Genomic DNA, 24,423 nt, shown 5'->3' with positions numbered 1-24,423 from the left:
TAGATAATATTTAGGTTCTGTTAATTGAAATATCTGCTTTTTATTGCTGTAGTAATGCCTTACATAATAAATATTGTATTTTAAAAAAATAATGGAATATGTATTCTGGTAAGTCGCACAATTTCTTTGAGGGATAATTTTTATTACTCTGGAGAAATGGATCCAGCAATTGGCATGCACTCAAAGGTGAACATAAATGGCAATCACTTTTATTTTGGGTAATTTTTAAAAATGGTTGATTTGGGGGAGAATGGGCAGTGCAGTGATCTGTTTAGCTCCTTCGTTTTTAGGTTGCACGTTTTCAAAAGTTGCCTAATGATGACAATGAAATAATGATTCCTGTACTGGCTTCAAAAAAAGCAAGTGAATTACCAGTCAATGAAGTTGCAAGCATTCTTCAGGTGAGTTATAACTTCGGATGTTTTAATATAGCATTTCCTTAACATTCTTAATTATTTGCTTAATCTAAAGGTCTGTCCTACTGCTAACCAACCTTTTTTTTACCATTATTATTAATCTGTTCAGACTTGCTGGGGGCTTTCTTGAATAACTTCATTTTATATTGTATTGATGGTGGATTAGTGCATATTTAGACAAACTATTAACATAGTATGTAAATATTAGAGGCAGTTTTGGTTTTGTTCGAAAAGGATTTCATTCTTGCCAAAGTAGTTGCAGTGGCTTTCTCCAAGAGACTGACTTAATATTTCCTTTTCAGTGTGCCAAACAATATGTCTCCAGTTAAGGAATTACTATCAGGAATAAAATTCTGGAATAGAGTCTTGTTCAAGGAGAGGTTGGGTCCAGGGTGTTGTGCAGAATCGCATCCCCCCTTATGAGTCCATCAGGCCTTTCTCTCTGTCCCTCCACTTTCCCAGGCTCACTTTCTGGAAAGATGGCCTACTGAGTGGCGGCTTTCTGACTTTGGCAATTCCTCCAGAGACCAGGATGCCCCCATCCTTAAGGACTCTCCTTCTGTCAAAAAGTCATAAGATTTTATGCCATCATGCTTTTACAAACCACTTTTTATGCTGTGTCGTACTATTTATGTATATAGTCTTTTATTGAATATTTTAATGTCTTATGTTTTAGCTTTATAAATTGTTTAATTGCTTTTAAAATCTTATATCTGTACTTTTACTCACACTTGTGTATTATTTTAAAATACTTTTTAAATACTTGTTAGCTGGATTGAGTCCCATTATTGGGAGAAAGATGAGATATCAATGGAAAATATAGTAAATGTTTTTAAGCTTAGTTTTTGAGAAATTCATTTTTCTTTGTCCAAGTGCACCTTAAAACATTTGTCTACTTTGTATCATAATAATGCTTCTTAAGAGAATGCATAATTAAATGTAAGGAAGTATTCAGGTAACTGCATAATGTATTCCACAGTTCTTTACATTTTGTTGGCTTTTTTTGTTTTGTTTTGGGGATTCTTTTGGCAAATTATTGTTTATTTCTCCAGTAGCATTTAAAAATAAAATTTAAAATAAAATAATAAGGCAAAGATATGAAGTTGTGTTGAACTTAATATTATCTGTAGTATAGCAGTTACCAAATATTCAGGAAGTCTGTTTACTAATGAAAAAATATTCACTGCATGCAGAAAAAGGCATCTGCAAATGACTTCACGTATGGGGAAAGATGGCCATTCATGTACCTAGATGCCAAATACAGTAGAGTTCTGGTTATTCTACATAAACAGGGGGGCTGAATGTCGGATAACTGGAACTGTTGGATAATAGGGAGGCCCTGTTATTCTTCCTGGCAAGCTGGGTGCTTGCCGGAGGGAAGGGTCACGTCTCTCCTGCAAGCACTCGGTTTAAGGAAGCCCCATGCGTGTTGCTGCCTAGCAACGTGCACGGGGCTCCCCCAAAGGGCCTAGTGCTTGCCAGAGGAACGAGCCTTGTCCCTCTGGTGAGCACTCGGTTTAAGAAAGCTCCGTGCTCGTTTCTGCCTAGCAACACGCACTGAGCTTCTCCAAAGGGTCGGCCTGGCACGTCGGATAATACGGTAGGTCGGATAACTGGAAGTCAGTTAACCGGAACTCTACTGTAGCACAGTACCTTTTTCAGTTGGAGAAAATATTAATCAACTTTTGAAAAATTCAGCAATGTAGTCCTCAGTTTTTGATCTAATAACAGAATTCCTGCTGTGTCATCCAGACTCTTGAAATGTAAATAATCTAATTTCATAGCTATAAAAAGTTGTTTAAGCCAGAAATAATAGGGAAATATAATGGACTTGGCTTCATTGGTCTTTTTAGATTTAATTGCAGTGAAATAAATTCCTTGTTTTGCATATGCGGAATAGTAAAAAGCACTTCATTGTTCAAATGCTTATAGGCTGACCTTCAGAATGGCTTGAAAAATTGTGAAGTCTGTCATAGACGGGCTTTTCATGGATGGAATGAGTTTGATATTAGTGAAGAAGAACCATTGTGGAAAAAATACATTTCTCAGGTAAGTGCCTCTTTTCCCTTAGGAAAGCTTTTATAAATCAGTGCAAAAAGTGTTGGTAAAAGTTGAATATCTCTCATGCTGTTTAATAAATACATCAAATTGCTAGAGATGTCATCTGGAGTTCTGGGGTTCAGTAATAAACAAGATGTTTCTGTATTAAACAAAGGTCTGTTGTTAGTAATGCACTGCAGGAGTGTAAACAAATTGAAACTTAATCCAGACAAGACAGAAATGCTTTGGGTCAGTTGGAAGGCTGAGGACGTGGAGAGAATAGGGATTTTTGGATGATGTTACACTCTTCCTGAAATCTCAGGTTTACAACTTGGATGTGCTCTTGGACTCAGATCTGAGCCCAGATGCTGAGGTTTTGGCTTGACCAGAATGCAGTATAGTTCAAGCTATTGTTCCAGCTGTTCCTGTTTAAGGAGTAAATTCTGATTACGATGAGATGTGCCTTGATTACATCCTGTTTGGATTACTATAATGTTCTCTGTGTGGGGTTTCCTCTGGAAACTGTTTCGAAACTTCAGTGGGTCCAAAATGCTGTGGCCAGGCTTTTGACAAGAGACTGGCTACACAGATCATGTGACTGCCCTGATGTTGCTGCATTGAATACTGCTCCATTTCTGGGCAGAATTAAAGGTGTTGTTTTGGCCATTTGAACCCCTAAACAGCTATCCAGACTATAAGACTATTTAATTAAATAAACAGTGTGCCTATTAGGGCCTTCTCTCTGTCCCACCACCTTCACAGATGTGGTTCGTGAGGACTTGGGAATGAGCCTTATCTTGGCTGCTCCTGAACTCCATTTCATGGGAGATTTGGTTGGCTCCCTTCCTGCTCTTTTTCAGCTATCAGGTGAAGATGTTTTTATTTAGGCAAACTTTTAAATTGTAATCTTTTATTATGGAACTGATGTGTGTATGTAAGTGATGTACTATTTGAAGCTATGGTATGATTTAATTATGTTTTTAAGTACTTTTAATCCTGTTTTAATAACAGTGATCTATAATTTGTTTCAAATTCTGAGGCACTGTAGTTTTCAGATTAAAATGCTGAATTTATATAGCTTTTCAGTCACTGTGATGTTATTCTGTGTGTTATAGGAGCACTCCTGTAATTGGTGCTTTGGTTGTGGATTTGGTTTTGCTTCTCATGATGGAAGACTAACACAGTGCAAACTCAGGTTTCCCAGAGATGCTGAGAGCTTAATGATAGCATCCAGTTCATGGGGGGATTGCCTGTTTAGAATCTAACGTTTATGACTTGTCAAAATGTGCCATTTTGGAATACAGTAGAGTCTCACTTATCCAACATAAACAGGCCGGCAGAACGTTGGATAAGCAAATATGTTGGATAATAAGGAGGGATTAAGGAAAAGCCTATTAAACATCAAATTAGGTTATGATTTTACAAATTAAGCACCAAAACATCATGTTATACAGCAAATTTGACAGAGAAAAGTAGTTCAATTCGAAATAATGCTATGTAGTAATTACTGTATTTACGAATTTAGCACCAAAATATCACGATTTATTGAAAACATCAACTACAAAAATGCGTTGGATAATCCAGAACGTTGGATAAGCGAGTGTTGGAGAAGTCAGACTCTGTTGTATTGATCTTTATAGACATTTTGTGTTTTCAATGTCTGTGTAGACTTCCCATACAATTGTTCTATTTGATCTTTGTTTAAAGAATGGCTATGGTTATGCTGCCAATAATATTGGAAGTATTTCGTTTCTGTATTTTGAAAATCAAATTTCCATTTTTATTAAGATTTGTTGGAAATTTGTTGTTTCTTAATAACTCAAGTATAGTACAATGTTGTTAAACCTCTTAAATTCAGCCATCTTTCACTATAAGCACAGTTTATGCTAGAGATGTAAAGATATTTGCAATTTTTCTTGTCTTTCATAATATTTCTTATCACATTGAGACACCATGTCAAAAAAACTATCAATCACTGCTAATTTGTTCTCATTTTGGGACTTGCAAAAACCTGTTTTGAAGCAGAAAACAATACATTTTCCAGAAAATACGCTGGACTTTTACAATAACAAAAAGGCAACTTCCATACAAAGAAATAGTTATGTGCAAATCAAGTTTTTGCAAAAAGATCTCAAAATCTCAAAAATCTTTGAAAAATGAACAGAAGTCTTGCAGTGAGAAAATGTTTTAATTTTTTTATGAATGTAAGAAGCAAACAAATGATTTACATCCATAGTTCATATCTGTGCCAGTTATAGGCTTTCACTCTTAAGACATTAGGGACTGAAAGCTATATTTTTCAGTATGCCTTTCTCTAGAATATACTTCATTTATTCAGATTAGTTAAAGGCTTGTTATTGTTGTTATATCATTATTACTCAGACAAGTTCTTGATATATGTTCTTTTAATTTGCAGTTTAAAAACCCTCTTATTATGCTTCTCCTGGCTTCCGCAGTCATCAGTGTTATAATGCATCAGTTTGATGATGCCGTCAGTATCACTGTGGTAAGATTATAACATTTGTTTTAACGTAAAGACTTATGATTAGCATTTCTCTTTATATCTAGGTCCATATCACCCCAACAACCTTGGTTTCCCAGAAGAGGGGGAGAAATTGTTCTCCCCCTTCACCCCCACCTCCCAATAAAATGGATTATCCTTCTTTGTCTAGTCCCCATTTTGACCTCTGGCTGGATAATAAAAGAATAGCCAACTTTGCTTTTTGGGGTTTTAAAGAGCTTGTCATTTTCACCTTCTGGTATCTCTGCTTACTTGGGAAACAAATATTACTTTAATGAGTACAATATGTTTGATTACCATGAGATCCTTTTTACCACTAAGTAGAGATTTGAAAGTCCAGGAAAAAACCCCAAAAAATTCAGAAAAAAATATTCTGCCTGATTATTTTTTTCTTTTTTTTCCCCTGGAGAAACTGAAGAAATTGATGATGGAATATTTTCTCTTAAAAAGAATATTTGAGACAATGTGCTCATCACTTCCTCAAAATTATTTCTATTTCTATTATTATAAAATATTCCAAACATGGTAATTATGCCAAATGAAGTTAGACACAATTAATTTTATGTTCCTAGAAGAACAAAAAACATTCTGTAAAGCAGGCCTCTCCAACCTGTGGCCCTCCAGGTGTTTGGGCCCCCAACTCACAGAAATTCTAGCCAGCTTGCTAATGGGCAGGAATTCTGGGAGCTGAAGTCCCAAACACCTGAGGGGCTGCAAGTCGAATAGGCCTGCTGTAAAGGACACGACATTTGCCCCCAACATTTCCTGAAAATCATAATTGTTTAGAAAAAGAACCCCTTTTCTTGGCATTTCTGCTGCCAAGGCTTTTGGCCTACATCCACAATGCAGATTCCTTCTTGCGTCTTACACTAAAGAGAGCTGGTAGATTAGGTATTATAACCATGTACATCTACTAATTTGGATAGGATGGACTGCTTGGCTTGAACAAGAGCTTATTCTGGCAAAGATTCAGGACATGGTAAATAAATACTGTCTATTCCAGAAGGTCTTATAATCTCTTGATACCTTACATGTTGAAATATCTTGATGAGAAAAGGCTTTAGGAAATTATTTTCCATGCTTCTGCACTGGTAACTTTATTCCTTTTTCTTCTACAGTTTTCTTTGCAGTATTTTTACTGGGCTAGAAGCCAAAAAAGAAACTGAAAACAATGCTCATATTATTTGTTCTCTTCTTTCTCCCAGAAACATAACTGATTGTCCTGTGTAAATCCAAAGTAATTTAAGGCTCTGTTTAGTTACATGGTTTCCAGTTGAATGGAAAGATTTGTAACAATGGCAGTTTAAACAGAATTTTAAGAAGTGTAGAACTTGTGATTAAAACCTATTTGCTTGGTTAAGTTATTGACCAAACTCTGATTCTTGAACCATCCTGTTGGCACCCATTGTGTATCAGCAACCATGGTGTGTCACTCTGTAAGAGTGGATAAATGATGTTAACTACAAAGAAGTGCAGACCAGAATACTTTGAATTTCAGATGAGTAGATTTGCACCTGTTTCAAGTGCTAAACATCCGAAGGGACATTTGTAACCAGGCTTTTCACTGTCTGATACTAATCCAGGATTATTCAAATACTTTTACAGTGTTAATCTTTTGAAACCTAAAAGTTATGCCTAGATTTCCTACCTAAACCACACTTCATGCTGCTAATTTCCCAGCAGAGACTTGATTTATAAATGTAAAGTATATATTCTTGAAAAGTATACAGAAGAGTTTAAATTGCTGTACAGATACAGGCAAAATGTGAATATAATTTATTTGGCTTATCTCTACTGCTCCACTGAAATTTCTAGAGTACTGTACTAGTTGGTTGAAGCACCGGTTTGTTGTTTTCATTAAGGTCACGGTGGGAAATGTGTGGCTATCCATATGTTATATTGAATTGTAACTACTAGCGTTCCTTACCAATGGTTATGCGGGATCATGCTGTTAGGAGATGTAGCCCAACAACATTTGGAGGGGTGCTGTATTCCTAATCAATGATGCAGATACTAAGGAAATCTCTTAAAAGTACCCCTATTAAGAGTCTTACAGACAGTGCTCTCTGTTCCTACACAGTGATGTTATTCAGTGAGGGAGGAGTGGGAGTAGGCTATTTTCTTCCTTCAGTATCTGCTTTATTTTTCTTCTTTTAGCCAAAATACTTGGAAGAGAATTAATCTGCTCTTATACCAAAGTTGGAATTAATTTCCAGGCAGTTTAGAGATTAGGAGAGCTATGGATCCTTCGTATTCATAGCTATTTCAGTGCACCCACTACTATATCCCTAATACACCTATACTTTTTGAGTTCTGATGTCAAAGAGAGATTATTGGGAATTTCTCTGAGGGGCAGAGAAGAAAAAGCCCAGCTTGCATTTTTTTTAATGTGGGGAAGATCTCTCCCCAAACTCACATTCTTTGACTTCATCTAGGCCAGTGGTTCTCAACCTGTGGGTCTCCAGATGTTTTGGCCTTTAACTCCGAGAAATCCTAACAGCAGGTAAACTGGCTACAATTTCTGGGAGTTGTAAGCCAAAATACCTGGGGACTCACAGACTGATCTAGGCAGAACTGATCAGTTCTGGAGCTTCTGGATTGCTATCTCACAGACCACTGAATTACAGCCTTAATTGGTATTTTATTAAATAAAATAAAAATATATTCTTCATTTTTTGTTGTTGAATAAAATAACTTTTATGACTGAAAGACTGGCGGAATATTATCTACCACCATTTTTAAAGAGCTAAATAAAGTATAGAAATATTTAAATCCCGCCTACTATACAATGAAACCTGACTAGTTAAAAAGATGTAAACCATAAAAATTACTGTTCGAGGCTAAACACATATTAAGCAGAGAAACCCAGGTAGAATAAAACCATATATGTGTGAAGATTTGTGTGAAACTAGTTCAGTCCCAAAGCCTTTAGGGAGCAAACAGTTTTTCACAACTAGCATGACAACATAATTGATGTCAATTGGATCTGTCAGAGACTATTTCTTAACTGGAGTAAACTTACATGCTTTGTTGAACCATAGGGGAGACTTATCGCTGTTGATGGCATGGAACCACATAGGCTGCAACATTTTCAAAGCTACTGTACTTGATTATTATATTATTTTTATTCTATGTAGTGATTTTCTTGCTTAATTCTCCATAATATATAATGATCTAAGTACATATATATGTGGTTTGGACCTTCACTTTGTGTCATCTTAAGTATAACTTTTGACGGTTAGTTTGACAACCATAATCATAGGATGCATCTATGGTAGAATTAATGCAGTTTGATACCTCTAAACTACAACTCCCAGGATTCCATAGATTTGAGCCATGACAGTTAAAGTGGCATCAAGCTGCATTAATTCTACAATGTAGATGTATCCTTAGTATGAAAAAATAGTTGAAATAATTTGCATGCATTGATTAAAACAATACGCCTGAATGTCACCTGTGTATTTAACTCAACAATTAGAAAATCAGTTCAACCATGTGTGTGTGTGTTTTTTTTTACAGGCAATAGTTATTGTTGTTACAGTTGCCTTTGTTCAGGTAAGAATGTTTAACTCACTTTATCCTAGGCATAAGCTGTTTTAGAAAAGCTGTATTTACCAACTGGTAACCATATTAACAATTTGAAAAAGAAACTGATCAAGACCTCCCACCGAAAGCTGAGACACAAAACAGATTAAGGTTTATCCCGAATGCACAAGACTAGTAATTAACCATGAGGACTAAAGACCTGAAAAGCACCAAATCCTGGCTGATCTTGGAAGCTAAGCAAGGGACTGTACTGGTTAGTATTTGGATGGGTCCCAACCACCAGGAAATATCAGGTGCTCTAGGCTGTATTTCAGAGGAAGGACCTGGCATACCAGTGTTATTTTCTTTAAAAACTGTAAGAAAAATTAATGAGGTGACTATGAGTCAGGTGACTAGAAGGCACATGCATACATACAGCATTTGCATTCAAGTAACCTATATTTTATTCACTCATGTTTAATATATAGGCAATGTGTTGGAAATGACTTGAAGGCACACAACAACAGCAATAATGTTGGAAGGTGCCTGTCTCTCAAAATGGCCATGCAATTATATAAATTATCCATAGAGCTCTCCAAGATAAGGAGAAGCCCTGAAAAGTTTGAAGAAAGAACCTAATTGTGTGACTCACACAATAACATGCCGGGACCCATCATTGAATGATGTGTATGGGCAAACCTCGGCATTCCAGTTGTTTTGTATTTCAACTCCCACCGTTTCTAAAAGCTGGCAAGCTGGCTGGGATTTCTGGGAGTTGAAATCCAAAACACCTGGAGGGCCAAAGTTTTCCCATGCCTGTTCTAGAGACTTTCTTGATCTAATCTTCCTGTGTTTGTTATAATATTTTAATACCATAATAAGCATTCTAATTAATTAAGAAATTGTCAGTGCATGGTAGAAGCATAATAGCTAGTTCACTTCCCTTTAGGATGAGCATATATAAGAGCAGTTTATTCCTCATATTACTGAAATAGTCTGAAAAAGTGATAGATTGGTGGGTAGATTTGGATATACAAACATTACATATGTACAGTGCTTGTAAGTTGGCTATTTATGTTCATGCTTGAAAATATAGAGAATAACTGTGATTTGAGGATAGATTACTATCACAGTATGCTAAGATTCAGACTTCATTTCATAGTTGAAAACTGTTCTGTATTCCTCACAAGAAAAAATAATAATCAGCTTTTTTGCCTTTGATAAGAGTCAATCCATTTGGCTTTTGCATGTTGTTTTTGTCATGTAGAATCATTTCCGTGTTCCAGGTCTTGGGAACATACAGAAAAAGTAGAAAATTGATGATAAATATCAGTCAAATTATTATTATTTTATTTTTGTGCACCTGCAGGAATATCGCTCAGAAAAATCTCTTGAAGAGTTAAGTAAACTTGTACCTCCAGGATGCCACTGGTATGATTTATCTTATTGTTCACATTTTGACTTAGCTGAAAATGGCTTCTCAATAACACAGTATAATATATATTTGCACCTCAGTTGCATGAGGGGCTATGACACAAGAAGCCAAAGTTCTGTGGGAAACATAGCCTACTATGGACAAACTGTATCATGGTACAGGATACTTGACTACATGTAGCAGGAGAGGTTGAGCAAATTACAGAGCTTTGCTTTATAATTTTCATCTTATGCAAATCTAGCTGCAGCTGCTAATCTACTTTCTTTGTTCCAGTAAAGCAAAGGTACAATCTATAGTTCATTTTATATTATTGTATATTATTCCTTTGGTTCATTGGGAAAGCTAGCAATTCAGAATGATATACAAAGCACAGTGTAAAACCTGGTAGTTTGTTCAGCCACTCCACTACAAATAGGAACTACTGTACAACATGGTGTTTATAACAGGTCTTGCAGTTTTTTGGCAAAGCTTACTATGTTGTGCGAACTTGGTGCTTAATTAAGTTGTAAAATAGAATCCCTTCGTTGAAAATCTTTGGAATAAATGTTTTTTAAAAATAAAAGTGGTTCTGTAATTACTAGCATCTAAGAATGTGTTTGTAAATCACAGAGGGGATGGTAAGTGTAACACTGTTAAAATACAGACAGTCCTCAAATTACAGACATCTGACTTACACATGACTCTTCGTTACAAATGAGGGTGAGACAACAGGAATTGAGAGAAATCTGCCCCTAGGAAGGGAAGTTCACTCCCAGAAGAGTTACAATGGGAAAAGGTGTCTCCACTGAAGCTTTGTCACCACCCCTTGTTTCCACGACAACCAAAATTTTCAAAATACAATTGTCTCAGGGACAGAGGTAAAAAAGGTAAAGGTTTCCCCTAACGTTAAGTCCAGTCATGACCGACTCTGGGGGTTGGGGCTCATCTCCATTTCTAAGCCAAAGAGCCGGCGTTGTCCATAGGCATCTCCAGGTCATGTGGCCAGCATTTCTGCATGGAGCGCCGTTACCTTCCTGCCAGAGCGGTACCTATTGATCTACTCACATTTGCATGTTTTCAAACTGCTAGGTTGGCAGGAGCTGGGGCTAACAGCGGGAGTTCACGGCGCTCCTGGGATTTGAACCTGGGACAGAAAGTGAGGGGAAATCTTCTGAACAGAGGCACAGACAACAAAACAAATATAGCACAGGATAACCCTTTCCTGTGTTATCCAAAAGCTAAAAATGGCTGGAGTTACATCTAAAAATATATCTGTTCCAACTTGCATACACATACAACTTAAGAACAAACCTACACAACCTATCTTGTCTGTTACTCAGGGACTGTCTGGAAAAGGAAATTACCATGAATGTCAAAAATGGTTTTAAAAGGGTATGGTACTCAATGTTTTCATAGTGTGTTGCTTTTTGTTTTTAATGTTTTATGTTGCATTGGAAGCCTGTCAGCAGACAAGTACTTCATAAATATTGTATGTGTATCTGTATCAATATCTATGCCTATAAATACTGCAGAGATTTAAAGAGGGAGCTGACCTTTTGTGGTTTCCTTATATGTAAATAATGTCCTGCAAATGAAAATTACTTCTTGGCTCATGGGTATTTTACACTAGGTTGGACTTAGTTACATTTAGATAAGAGCCCCAAAAATCAGTGCGGTTTCAGTTATCCATAATTAACAAATAATGTCAGTTTTATTGGATCTGCTCTAAATGTAATTCCTCAGAATATTATTCTGTAAGAATCTACTGCTGTAGTAAGTCCTTTCCTCCAAAATGGACTTCATTCCCTTAATAGAGTAGATTTAACTCTAAAAGTCCCATTGGTAAAAGAAAAATATTGAGATCACATCATTCTGTGAGAAGTGAGATCAATATATGAAATAATGTCTATGCCTAGAATTCAGAATGTAATTTCCAGAGAGACTCAAGATAGAATGTCAATCCAGTAAAACAAGGAAATATTCCCCTGTTAAATCTGCAGAAGCTACCTGAAATCTGCCATTCTTGCACATATGATCATAGAGCTGTAACAAACCTCAAGGACAATCTAGTACAGCCACTGTCACACAGCAAATTAAAAACTTTACTGAGAGATTGTTATCCAAACTCTGGTTAAAACCATCCAAAGGTTTACCACCCTTCAAGACAAGCTATAGTGTAGCCCACTGTCAAATAGCTCTTACAATAAGATGTTTTGCCTAATGGGTTGTTGTGCATTTTCCGGGCTGTACGGTCATGTTCCAGAAGTATTCTCTTGTGATGTTTCACGCACATCTACCCTGTTTCCCCGAAAATAAGACATTCCCTGAAAATAAGACCTAGTACAGGCTTTGCTGAATTGCTAAATATAAGGCCTCCCCCGAAAGTAAGACCTAGCAAAGTTTTTGTTTGGAAGCATGCCCACCAAACAGAACACCAGAGCATGCAGGATTGGTATATGTACGTAGTCATACTATAGATTTTTGTACATGGAAATAATGGTACTAACAAGAAATTCTTGATAGGATTCAGTTTATCTGGTTATGTTTGTTTGTGATGACAACTACTGTACATTATATAATAAATGTTCATTTTTTTTCAACAATGTGAATTCTTCTTTATTGAAAAATAAGACATCACCTGAAAATAAGACCTAGTACATCTTTGGGAGCAAAAATTAATGTAAGACACTGTCATATTTTCGGGGAAACAGGGTATGGCAGGCATCCTCAGAGGTTGTGAGGTATATACCTCACAACCTCTGAGGATGCCTGCCATAGATGTGGGCGAAATGTCAGGAAAGAATACTTCTGGAACATGCCATACAGCCCGGAAACACACACAAGAACCCCGTGTTTCCAGCCATGAAAGCCTTCGACAACACATTGTTTTCCCTAATATTTATGTGGTATCACTATTCTTGCAATCTGAATCCATTGGCTTGTGGAATAGCCTAAACTCACTCCATCCATCTTATTTCATGTTAGCTATTAAATGTAGAGTATTATATGTTTATCAAAACATGTTTGTCTCTCTACAGTGTTCGAGAAGGGAGAGTGGAACATACACTTGCAAGAGACTTGGTTCCAGGTGATACTGTGTGCCTGTCCGTAGGAGACCGAGTTCCTGCTGATCTACGCCTCTTTGAGGTATATAATCATTAAATTCCAAATAAACCATAGTTCATGTTTTGAATGTAGTAGTTTAACAGACAGCAGACAACCGCAGTAACTTGAGTGAACTTTGTATTTGTGTATGTGCCTTCCAAGTTGCCTGTTGCCTTACACTGTATGAGTTTCAAATAAATTTCTTAGGCAAATACCCAAAGATTATTTTGCAAGTTCCTTCCTCTGAAATATGAATGTTACACTCTTTAAAATATAAATTTAAAATTAACTTTAGGGGGAAAATTGGTCCAAGAGAAGATCTGATTTTGTACAAAACAGACCTCATATTAGTTAATTTGTAAGTGTTTGCACTTAACTGTATATAAGGAAAAAGCCTAAAGTTAAGACAAACCATTTAATATTTTGTAACATCTATCATTCATTCTCTTTCATTCTTAACTAGCAAATAGTATTATTGAGTATAAAGTGAAGAGGAGAGCCATTTGTATCAAATTGAGGTTACTGAAAGAAAGGCAGAATATAAACAAATGTGAATACAATTATATTAATTAATAACTTTATTCTTATATCCCACCCCATCTCCCCAAAGTGACTCATGGCAACTTACATGAGGACCAAGCCCAATAAAACAAAATTAATATACAATTTCATTTCAATGAATTAAACACATAAAAACATATAAAACATCATTAAAAACATAAGCTCAGCAACAACTAATAGCCGAGCACAGGGCGGGGTGGGGCTTGTGCAATACACTACAAAGGTGGGGCTGATAATAAAGTGTAAAAGCAAGATATTAAGTTAGGGCTAGGAGGGCCAAGTGGATTGCTGGATCAAACAATTGGAACAATTGGAAAAATATAATTGTATCCATTTAAATATAATGTGTGTGAGAGTTTATACTTTCTTAATTTTAAACAAGCCCTTAATATTAAGTGGTTGAATTATAAATTAATTTGAAAATTGATTTTGTCTTGCTACATAGACAGATAAATCAATTTTTAAAAGTGGCTTTTCTCCCCAAAACAGGATATGCAGTTCTGAATGCATATTTAGTACTGCTCATAATTTACATGGTTTACATTTATGCTGAATATTGATTAGGAAAAAGCAACTAAAAGGATTTCACTAGAAACCTGTAAATACTCTTATAATTAGAAAATACTTGTGGGCTGCTTAAACCTATAGTGCAGAGGCAGTTCTGGAATATAGATACCGTAATTAGAACACCTCTAGACAGTCCCAATGAAATCACATCTCCTGCCATGGTTTGTAAATTCCTTTTGAACTTCCTTTCCTTGTTTTCAAAAGTATCTTGGCTATTTTGTGCACATTTGTATTCATTCTTCATTGAAACAAAGTGTGTATAGTCCATTTTCCCCTTTGGAGAGAGTCTTAAGATGATCATAATGTGATAAATTCAATGTTGTTATCTTTTGCTTTCAAAGGCTGTGGATCTTTCTATTGATGAGTCTAGCTTGACGGGTGAAACAACTCCTTGCTCTAAATGCACTTCACCACAATCAGCTGCTACCAATGGAGACCTTACTTCAAGAAGCAATATTGCTTTCATGGGGACACTGGTTCGATGTGGGAAGGCAAAGGTATTTTCTATCAGATAATAGTAAAACAAGGATTAGCTGCAAAGAATTCTGATTGCTGCATTACAGATGCAAAGTTAGAGTATATATATCAAAATGAATGGAATTGAAGCAAATTGTGACTTTAAAACTATGGAAATCTAATCTTTAAATGTATTTTATGGTCATTGCAAATAATAGTATATTTTCCACATACTAGAGCTAGCTAGAGGCTATAAATTGGTCTACAGGCTGTTTTTTTGTGGTTGCTGGAAATTTTAACATTTCTCATTTAACATAGATTAGTCATTCTAACTGTTCAGAGAACTTTACACATTTAAAATATCGATGGACCATGTGTTTTTAAAGAACAACTGAAGTCAGCTCACCATACTTTATATTACCTTTCACAGCTATGAAAAATTAAAATCTCTAATTCAATCCCCCTTTTCTTAAATTTTGAATTGCTTACATTTTCATTTTGTAGGGGATTGTGATTGGAACTGGAGAAAACTCTGAATTTGGGGAAGTTTTCAAGATGATGCAAGCAGAAGAAGTAAGTTGTTATTTGTGAAAGAGCAACGTAAACATTACCGTTTCCTATGATGATTTTGCATGCTTTAGTAACTTGAAATTAGACTCTACTTTGATACTAAGTTCTTAAATATACTAAATATTTTTCATTGTTTGCATATGGAAACATAAGTAAGTGTAATGTAGAAATCTTTATAGAAATTGTATTGCATTTTAGGGCACATTAATAAGAATTTAGGTATGTATCTGGTGAAGTGGACTCAAGTCCATGAGAACTTATACTAAATAAAAGTTGTCTTTTAAGGTGCCATAAGTCCCAATTGTTACAGAAGACTACAATATTTCTCAAGTTGTTGCCTGCTGCTGAGCTTAATCTGTAGCAATCATAACATTTTTAGCCTGCCCTTTGATTCACAGACAACTGATACATAGTGTAATTTTTAAAAATGCAGTATGATTTTTAGATGGGTCATTGTGCCACTCTGTTGCAGAGCACTACAGAAAAATAATACAAAATTGACAAATCAGTAAGATTAGTAAAACCTTACAGCCTTGCAATAATATTATTGAATATTTTTTATGTTATCCAGGCTCCAAAGACACCTTTGCAGAGGAGCATGGATCTACTTGGGAAGCAACTTTCTTTATATTCCTTTGGTATAATTGGTAAGAAAGCAGATGATTGACTGAGCTTTAGTATCCTGGGATAGTCTAACTGACTGTGGGAAGTGTGTGGACATTTGAACAAGGATTGGCCTTTTAATGTTAAATCTGCTTTTATTATAGGCATAATCATGTTGGTTGGCTGGCTACAAGGAAAGCATATCCTGGATATGTTTACCATAGGTGTGAGGTGAGATTGTTTTGTGATATAATATGTGTAGATGTTGTCAACAGGCAAATAGAAATTCCCACAATTTGTGTTAATTTCTCATAAAATGGAATGTGCTAGTAGAGGGGCTGGCTGCCAAAATAAATGTAATTGTTGCAGAGTGGTAGTTCCATCTACTTAAAAATTGTAAAACTGAGATTCCTTTTTTTTCTTTTTACTCTTCAACAGTATTGCATATAGGATACATAAACTGTAGAACAGCAGGGCGGCAGGAACACACTTCCATGTCATAAAATCTGAAACAAGTTCAAGTATTATTATGCCATTAAGCAGGAAGGTATTTTCTATGCTGGGTCATTTTACCCCTATAGGTATCAAATTATAAGTGTCTGGATAATAAAGGTCCAGCTGTCTATCTGGTGCTGTAAATAAATAATAGTCATTTTATTCAGCTTTAAAAGTAACAGCTGCCCCACTTCTAGATTCACAAAGAGGTCTTTGTGGCATCTTAACAGTGAAGTTGCTTTTGACAGTGGTTTATTGCACCATGTCCCTCTTTTGTCATAAGATCTTTTTTGGTCTTCTCCATGCTGCCTTCCATATAACACAGATATTCACTAACAGAAGCTGCCTTAGAAATAGAGAGGAAGCTTAAACATCTCATGCTCTGGCAGAATATTTCACCTTATTAAGCATGTTCCTTCAGCATTTTTCAGTATAGTTCAAATTCACGTTATACAAAATCAGAAAAACTGATCTGTATGACCCAATATTGTCTGTATATTCAGTTCAGCAGCAGAAAACATTGCTCAGGGGAATGATTTATTAATAAAAAGGCCGTCCTTTTGTTCTGCTTTTTAGCTGTATATACTTTCAAATGCCTTCTTCTATAAAACCGGAAAAAGGGAGACAATATATAATAAAACAAAACATATTTTTCAAGTCTATAAAATCTTCATTACATTTGTATGTTGCCTATGTCCTATAAATAATGTTTGAATTTTCACTTCATAAATTTGTGGAGTTGATACACACCATTTATGAGACACAGAAAAAAATAATGGGAGCTAAGGGCAAAGATAGTTTTTTGTGTATGTGTCAGCAGAGGATCAGGAGGGCGAGGGGAAGGCTTTAAAAAAATAACATTCAAGTACCAGGAAAAGGGACCTGTAAGAAATTACAAGAGTAGGATGAGGCTATGATCCTCATTTTGGCTTCCGTAGACCGAATATGTTAATTTCAAAATCCATTATCTTTCCTTGTCAGAATTCTGTCATCAATAATCTCTTCTGTAACCCAAAATCTAAATTCTGTTGCAGAATCATATTCCAAGAAATTATTTACTCTTAAAATTTTCCACAGTCCCGAAGAAGACCTTTGAAACCATAGAAACAAATTGGGCCATTTATTAATGCACAATTCACCATTGATTGCCTGGAGATGCGTTTCCTGTTTTCTGCTGATTATATTGGCTGCTCCTTAGTTTTTGTTTCCTTATATTTAGTTTTGGCAGCTATCCTTATGGATTTTCTTTATCCTCCTGTTTATTGATGAGAGGTGGACAACTGTGGATTGCATGCTTGGGATTTTGGGATAGGGTTGGAATTTTAATGCATGTTAATATTTTAATGTTTAATGTTAAATGTTTTTAAATTACATTTATATTTTAATGCATTTACATTGTTTTAATTTGCATTTTGTCATATTTATTATTAACCATCTTAAGTTCCTATGTAAGAAAAGTGAGACAAGAAATAAATACAATACAGTACAATCTTCTTAACTGGAAATGCCACAGATTGCTTATATGTGGAATTCCCACATTCGTATATCTCCACCTAGCAGATTATGATATTTCTGTAATATATTGGATATATACATGGGATTCCTATTCATAAAATATACTAATTCTGTTTGGCTTTTGATTTTAGTGTGATTGATATGGGCATACCAATAAACTAAGGCTGTGCTAAATATTCATTCCTGAATGCTTGTGGTCAATGTGAGGAATGTTTCAGTTCTACTTCCCTTAACCTTTTAAAACATATCCTAGCTTCCTTACAGTAGCTGGTTTGTTTCTCAATATAGATTTCTGGCAAAACTTTTTTTAAAGAATCAGCTTAAACTGTATTTGCAAATAACCTATCAGCAGTTACATAAGCAAAACTGTTGGGAAAACTTAGTCATGATGATCTCTTATTATGATAGATTCATCTTAAGGTCACCATAACTAAGAAATGACTTTAAGGGACATAACAAAAATTACATAAGACGATCTTAGAGAGGCATCAGAATGAGAATAATGTTGCTTGCCCTCAGTCTGCGTGAACCATTTTTTTCTTTTGCCATTTCATAGGTCTTTTTTTTAATAGAAAAAAGAGTGCAAAACTGTGTTTTTACTCAGTCCTACAAATTTTGGGTTCTCCACACTTGTTACATCTCACCAGTTGGTGTACCACACTGATAGAAACTGAAAGTCCACTTTTTTCAAGGGCTTATTTTACTATGTTTCTGTTTATGAGAAGTTTTCAGGATTTACAAGTCCTAAAAGAGTAATGCTGACAGTAAACCCGGACAAGCATTTCAGATTCTGTATTTGTCAAAAATAGTAATAATATTCTTCAGTAAATTTTCTTTTGCTACATTACTTTTAAGACACAATGTTAATGCTATGTCACATTTACAGAAGGACCTGGAGATGGAAGGAGCCTAACTTGTTAAGAATTGCAATTAAACTCAGTGCTCCAAATGTTCAAGATTTTTACCTGTGCTATATATACCAGGTTGAGAAGCAGAGATACAAATAACACATTTTCTATGTTTCATATGTACCCACAACTTTGAAATGAGTCTTTGAAACATTTCCTTTTTAAAATTACAGTTTGGCTGTAGCTGCAATCCCTGAGGGACTGCCTATTGTTGTGACAGTAACATTAGCTCTTGGTGTGATGAGAATGGTTAAGAAGCAGGCTATCGTCAAAAAGCTACCAATTGTTGAAACATTAGGTAAGAATAACCACAATGTAGAGATGTTCTATTCATATCTATATAACTATATAAGCCAAATGTCTAACAAATTAATTTGAATATAAACAATCTTGCAATAAATTTAAAGTGATGTTTCATTCTGAACATGCCAGTATTCCAGCATATTTAAAGCATTTCTACTTAAGGAATTAAGTGTTGCAAATATACGTACTTTTTATGAGTAGTAACAGGCTTTCTGGTAATGCCTTACTCTTCTGGCATGTGGATTATGTATGAAAAGAGTCCATTCTCTATATAGAATGTGCATCTAACCAAAATGTCCATCTTGAAGTCTGAAATTCATTTTATTGCAATTAGTTCTTGTTTAGGAAACAGCCATCATGCTCTAGGTGTTGTTGATGTATATATGTATACTGATTTACTCTGTGTAGCAGGATTGTTTGTCCTTGTGCTGTATTATCTTTTTCTTTATTTCTTTTTGCTTGGCAACCACCTGGATTGTATCAGATCTGATGATCATAATAAAGTATGGTCTTGTTGCTGTCAATGAGCCTGCCTTTGAATGTGATGCAGAAGCTTTAGCTCAGTGGTTCTCAACCTGGGGAGCACAGATGTTTTTGGCCTACAACTCAGAAATCCCAGCCAGGTTATCGGTTGTTAGGATTTCTGGGTATTGGAGGCCAAAAATATCTGGGGACCCCAGGATGAGAACCACTGCTTTAGCTGGTGCAAGATGCTGCATTCCAGATGTTAATTAGGGGCCCAAACATATAGGACTTATAATTTCCAATTCTGCATCAATTGCACATAAATGTGAATAACATTATTTTATTAGCATTTAACATCCAAAACGGTTCGGCCAAATGACTTAAAAGATTTCCTATGTTCATGACCATTTTTGCAAACTTTGTGATCAGTTGTCATGGCTCTCCTCATGTGCCCATCAGAAAAGAAAAGACCATTAAGATCACAGTGTATGAGAGTAAAAGGCTTCTTGGTGATTTACTTGAGATAGTGTATCTTTGAGGGATGTATTTGATGCCTTCATTTTCCTTTTGATCAGTCATGACAATTTTTTTTCCTCCAGATTGCTTTTCAATTAAAATATATGCTATATATTCTACAATATAATTGTACAATTGATATGATATTCTTTTATAATTTTTCTACTGCTCTTGTTTCATTCATTTTTATGTTCCTGGTTGATTTTTTTTGCATGCTGTCTTGAGAAAGCTTTTATTTCATTCCAGACTTATTGATGTTGATTGTCTTGTCTTGTTGATAGCTAGGTGACTATTTTAAAATCAATATTCACCATGTATTCCAGACTAAAACTGAATAAGTAGTGTTTGTTAAGGGATTTTGTGGGACTGCAAGATTTTATCAAAACATGCACTAAAATGGGGTTTGTAAAGGAGAAACAGAATAGAGGTAGGCCTCTTTGTTTTGAGTTAGAGTCATCAAATATGTTTCCAATCCCAGGTATTCTGTGGTGAAATCATTTTGTTTAAACATACCGTAATCACTGTATGATAACCTCATTCATGCTTTTCAGGCTGCTGCAATGTGATTTGTTCTGATAAGACTGGTACATTGACAAAGAATGAAATGACTGTTACCCATATATTTACAGCAGATGGACTGCATGCTGAGGTATGTAGTGAATTTTCATTTCTTGTCATCTTTTCTGAAATGTTAATATTGTGCAAAAGAAATCACTGGTAAGCCACTTCTAAATGTTGTTTGCCTTGAAAACCCTACTATGAGATGGTCTAAAACGAAGCCAGATTGTCATATGTAATTTATTAATGAAGTTGTGTCTGTGACAAGTTGGCCGATATTTTCTCTGAAGTCTATGTACTTTCATTATAAACCCTGGAGCCCCCGGTGGCGCAGTGGGTTAAATCCTTGGGCCGGCAGGACTGCTCACCGACAGATTGGCGATTCGAATCTGGGGAGAGTGAATGAGCTCCCTCTGTCAGCTCCGCTCCCCATGCAGGGACATGAAAGAAGCCTCCCACAAGGATGGTAAAAACATCAAACATCCGGGTGTCCCCTGGGCAACATCTTTGCAGATGGCCAATTTTCTCATGCCAGAAGCAACTTGCAGTTTCTCAAGTCGTTCCTGACATGAAAAAAAACAATTACAATTGCCACATCTTTTGATTTCTAGAGATCTTATAACCATTTGTTTATTTTTAAAAAAACATTTATACCACTCCCTTTAGTTAAAAATACTCTTAGAATGGTGAATTTAACCGTCCCTGTCCTTAGGCTTACAAACTGAAATGCACCCAAGGAAAAAAGGACTGGGGATTTAAGTTTAGAAGCGGCTTGGTCCTGACATGTTGAGGTCAACCTAGCTGCTTTTCTTTTATCTTTGTTGTGAAAAGCCATTCCAGTTGGAATCTGGAGGGACTAGGCCCAGGGTGCTTTTGGATGTTCTTTATTTTTGTCTGTAGCCCAGGCTTTAGCTTTTGTAGTTTTAAAAGGCTCATTAGGAGCATTAAGCATTACTATTTCACAATCAATATCTTCTGATTCCCTGCCCCCTTATCTCTGTATTGTCTGTTTTGTCTCAGGTTACTGGAGTGGGGTATAATAGGTTTGGAGAAGTCATGGTTGAAGGTGATATTGTTCATGGATTTAATAAACCATCTGTTAGCAGAATTGTTGAGGTAAGATCTTGCATAGAAATGCTCTTTCCCTTCCTGAAATATAGGCATCTGTGTATTATTTAAACATTATTTATTTCCCATCTACAGGCTGGGTGTGTGTGCAATGATGCTGTAATTCGGAACAACACTTTAATGGGAAAACCAACAGAAGGGGCTTTACTTGCACTTGCAATGAAGGTAGGTGGCATGTTGTGATGTGCAACAGAGTCCTTACTGGTATATAAAGACTGGGTTTTTTTTATATGCATTCCAAAGGAATAGGTGGTTTGTAATATGTTCCTTGTGATGATCTGTTAAAGTAGAAACAAGAATGATTGGATACCTTGGACATATTGTATCACAAACTTTTGTTAGCTAGAGTTAATCTAAGCTCACACAGTGCAAAAACTCAATACATGTATCATAATATACTGAGCAGAGCATGCAAAATCCAATCAGTTGAATATAAAACCATTGTCACTTTGACCTGGCAGCTGTTGTTGGCGAGTACATATAGCAAGATAAATCTTATAGATAACTATAAAGAATGTTTGTTTTCTCTTTGAGTTATAAATTTGAGAAATTTCTCAAGAAATTCCATAGCTTCAAAATGGGCTGAAAAATCCCAAAAATTCTATGCTGGATGTTTTTTGTTTCTGTGTTGGTGCAAGTCTTGAAAATGTGCAATGCATGAAATAAATGAAATAGGTTGGAAACTTAATGCAGTGTGAATTGGATCAGAATGTGGCTAGGGAGGTGGAGTTCATGTGTTCAGCCAAAAATGTAGAATAAACAACCTGCAGTAAGCGGAGTGAAAATCTCTTGTTTGTTGTTGTTGTTCAGTCAGCATGAAGATTTTCATCTGACCCACTTTTAGTTACATTTCATTGGTAGGAGTTTGTTCTAATGATTTTCAAGTCTTGCCTTGTTTAGGATTGCAGACTTATGTGGGAATGTCATTAATCTTATTGACACTTCTGATAAGCCTATGTATGCTTGGCCTATTTGAGCATTTTGCCTATATTGCACAATAATAAGTTGTTATTTGTATCTTGTATAATAAATGCAGCTTTGTGGGTTGCTCTGAGTTTTTTTAGCTTTATGGCCATGTTCCAGTAGCATTCTCTCCTGATGTTTTGCCTGCATCTGTGGCAGGCATCCTCAGAGGTTTGTTCAGTGATCTGTTTGAAATGAAGAAAGTGGGGTGTATATATATGTGTAGAATGTCCAGGGTGGGAGAAAGAACTCTTGTCTGTTTGAAGCAAGGGTGAATGTTGCAATTAGCCAACTTGATTAGCCTTGAGTAGCCTTACAGCTACAAATCCTGACTGTTGCTGCCTAGGGGCATCCTTTGTTTGGGAGGTGTTAACTAGTACTTGATGGTTAGCTGTCTGGAATTCCCCTGTTGCTGGGGGAAGCTTTGCTTTTTTCAGGATATTGCTGTTTTCCCTCTTATTTCCTCCGCTTCTTCCTCAGGGAGATAGTAAATCGCTGATTCAACACTGTCAATTATGTTTTCTACTGGCATCCTGGTGGTGGTAACAATAAAATTGCCTCCTTTTGCTAGGATGCATTGTAATTTTTTTTAAAGAAATCTGTGTGTCAACTTGTTTTTTCTGTTACTAACAGTGTAGTTATATTTCAATGATTTTTAATATATATATATACATTTGGTGTATTTTTTACACCAAATGTAAGCTTCCTTGAGTGCTGATTCTTGAGAAAATGGAAGATATAAATAATGATGATGGTAATAGCAGCAGCAGCTTGATTTACATTACTGTAACCTTAAAATGGTGTAATACTGCTTTGATTTACAGTTGTACTCATATTTTGAGTCTGTTTGTGGAAGTTGAATATCTGTAACAATACTTTTTCATTATGTTTTCTCTTACCCATCTTGGTCAAAATTTAATAATAGTAACCTCCCATTTATATTTTGAGGAGGCACTTCTGTATAGATCTACATCAGATTTTTTCAGAGAAGGTTCTCTGTGTCAGAGATTAGCAAAGTGCATCCCTTCAGTTGGTGGTCAACTGCAACTTTATTCAGCCCTAGACATCAGAGCAGATGCTGAGGAACGCCAGGAGTTGGTAGTCTGGCAACAGCTGCAGAATCACACTTTTCCCATCCTTATGTAGCCTCCGTTAAAGTGCACATCCCCTTCTACTCCATTGCAGAACTGTCCGAAGTGGGTTGACTACTCCGACACTGGAAGAATATCTAAGATTTGGCAAAATATTCTGTACTGACTATTACAGTGTAACTGACTGCTGTTCTGGACAGTGTTAAAGAACATAAAAATATATTGTGAACGTACTTGATAATAAGCTCTGTTGAAACAAAATTTGAACTAAACATACAGGTCTATGTTAAATGGATGGGTTGCATGTCACTAAAAGAGGAAATGAGGACTTTGCAGATCAATATTCACCCATGCACCTGGTGGATCTGCTACTGCATGGTTGATGAATTTGCACTTGATTTTCTTGTCACTCCTCCTGTAATTGCTTCATCTTGAAGGAGAGCTCTCATTGTTCTGGTCCCTCTCCCTTCAGAACTCCAGAACTTTCCACCTCTGAGTAGCTGCGGCAGGAGATGTTCTAACATTTGGCATTGAGTCACCACCCCTTTGCAATACATTCACTCCCTCCCCCTGCCCGTACGTCTGAGATAATTTTATTTTTAATTTAATATTCTACAGTGAAGTAATATCTCCTTTTTACCCACGGTTTCTGTCAGAACAACTGACAGTAACATAATTGTTGGATGCTATGAATATAGAGTAG

At 35.9% G+C, this 24,423-nt stretch overlaps 1 protein-coding gene across 4 annotated transcripts in view; it reads left to right on the top strand.

The window, feature by feature from the left end:
* The window catches only part of atp2c1 (ATPase secretory pathway Ca2+ transporting 1), a 56,588-nt gene that overhangs the window by 10,157 nt on the left and 22,008 nt on the right, over window positions 1–24,423 (top strand). For 3 of the 4 annotated variants that reach the window (XR_009999664.1, XM_008112768.3, XM_008112765.3), the window contains 14 exons: window positions 291–401; window positions 2,349–2,465; window positions 4,873–4,962; window positions 8,497–8,532; window positions 9,872–9,933; window positions 12,955–13,063; window positions 14,491–14,646; window positions 15,110–15,178; window positions 15,747–15,822; window positions 15,943–16,009; window positions 18,870–18,994; window positions 20,532–20,629; window positions 21,559–21,654; window positions 21,742–21,831. Coding sequence is in view for 3 of the 4 variants with exons in the window: in XM_008112765.3 (XP_008110972.2) it covers window positions 291–401; window positions 2,349–2,465; window positions 4,873–4,962; window positions 8,497–8,532; window positions 9,872–9,933; window positions 12,955–13,063; window positions 14,491–14,646; window positions 15,110–15,178; window positions 15,747–15,822; window positions 15,943–16,009; window positions 18,870–18,994; window positions 20,532–20,629; window positions 21,559–21,654; window positions 21,742–21,831 (1,302 nt within the window). In the remaining variant the exon portion in view is untranslated. Of the gene's footprint in view, window positions 1–275; window positions 402–2,348; window positions 2,466–4,872; window positions 4,963–8,496; window positions 8,533–9,871; window positions 9,934–12,954; window positions 13,064–14,490; window positions 14,647–15,109; window positions 15,179–15,746; window positions 15,823–15,942; window positions 16,010–18,869; window positions 18,995–20,531; window positions 20,630–21,558; window positions 21,655–21,741; window positions 21,832–24,423 lie in introns of all 4 variants that reach the window. The other variant, XM_008112767.3, reaches the window with a different exon arrangement.

Source organism: Anolis carolinensis, chromosome 6 (assembly GCF_035594765.1).
Source record: "Anolis carolinensis isolate JA03-04 chromosome 6, rAnoCar3.1.pri, whole genome shotgun sequence".
Taxonomy (NCBI): Eukaryota; Metazoa; Chordata; class Lepidosauria; order Squamata; family Dactyloidae; genus Anolis; species Anolis carolinensis.
This window is presented reverse-complemented; position numbering and strand designations above follow the sequence as displayed.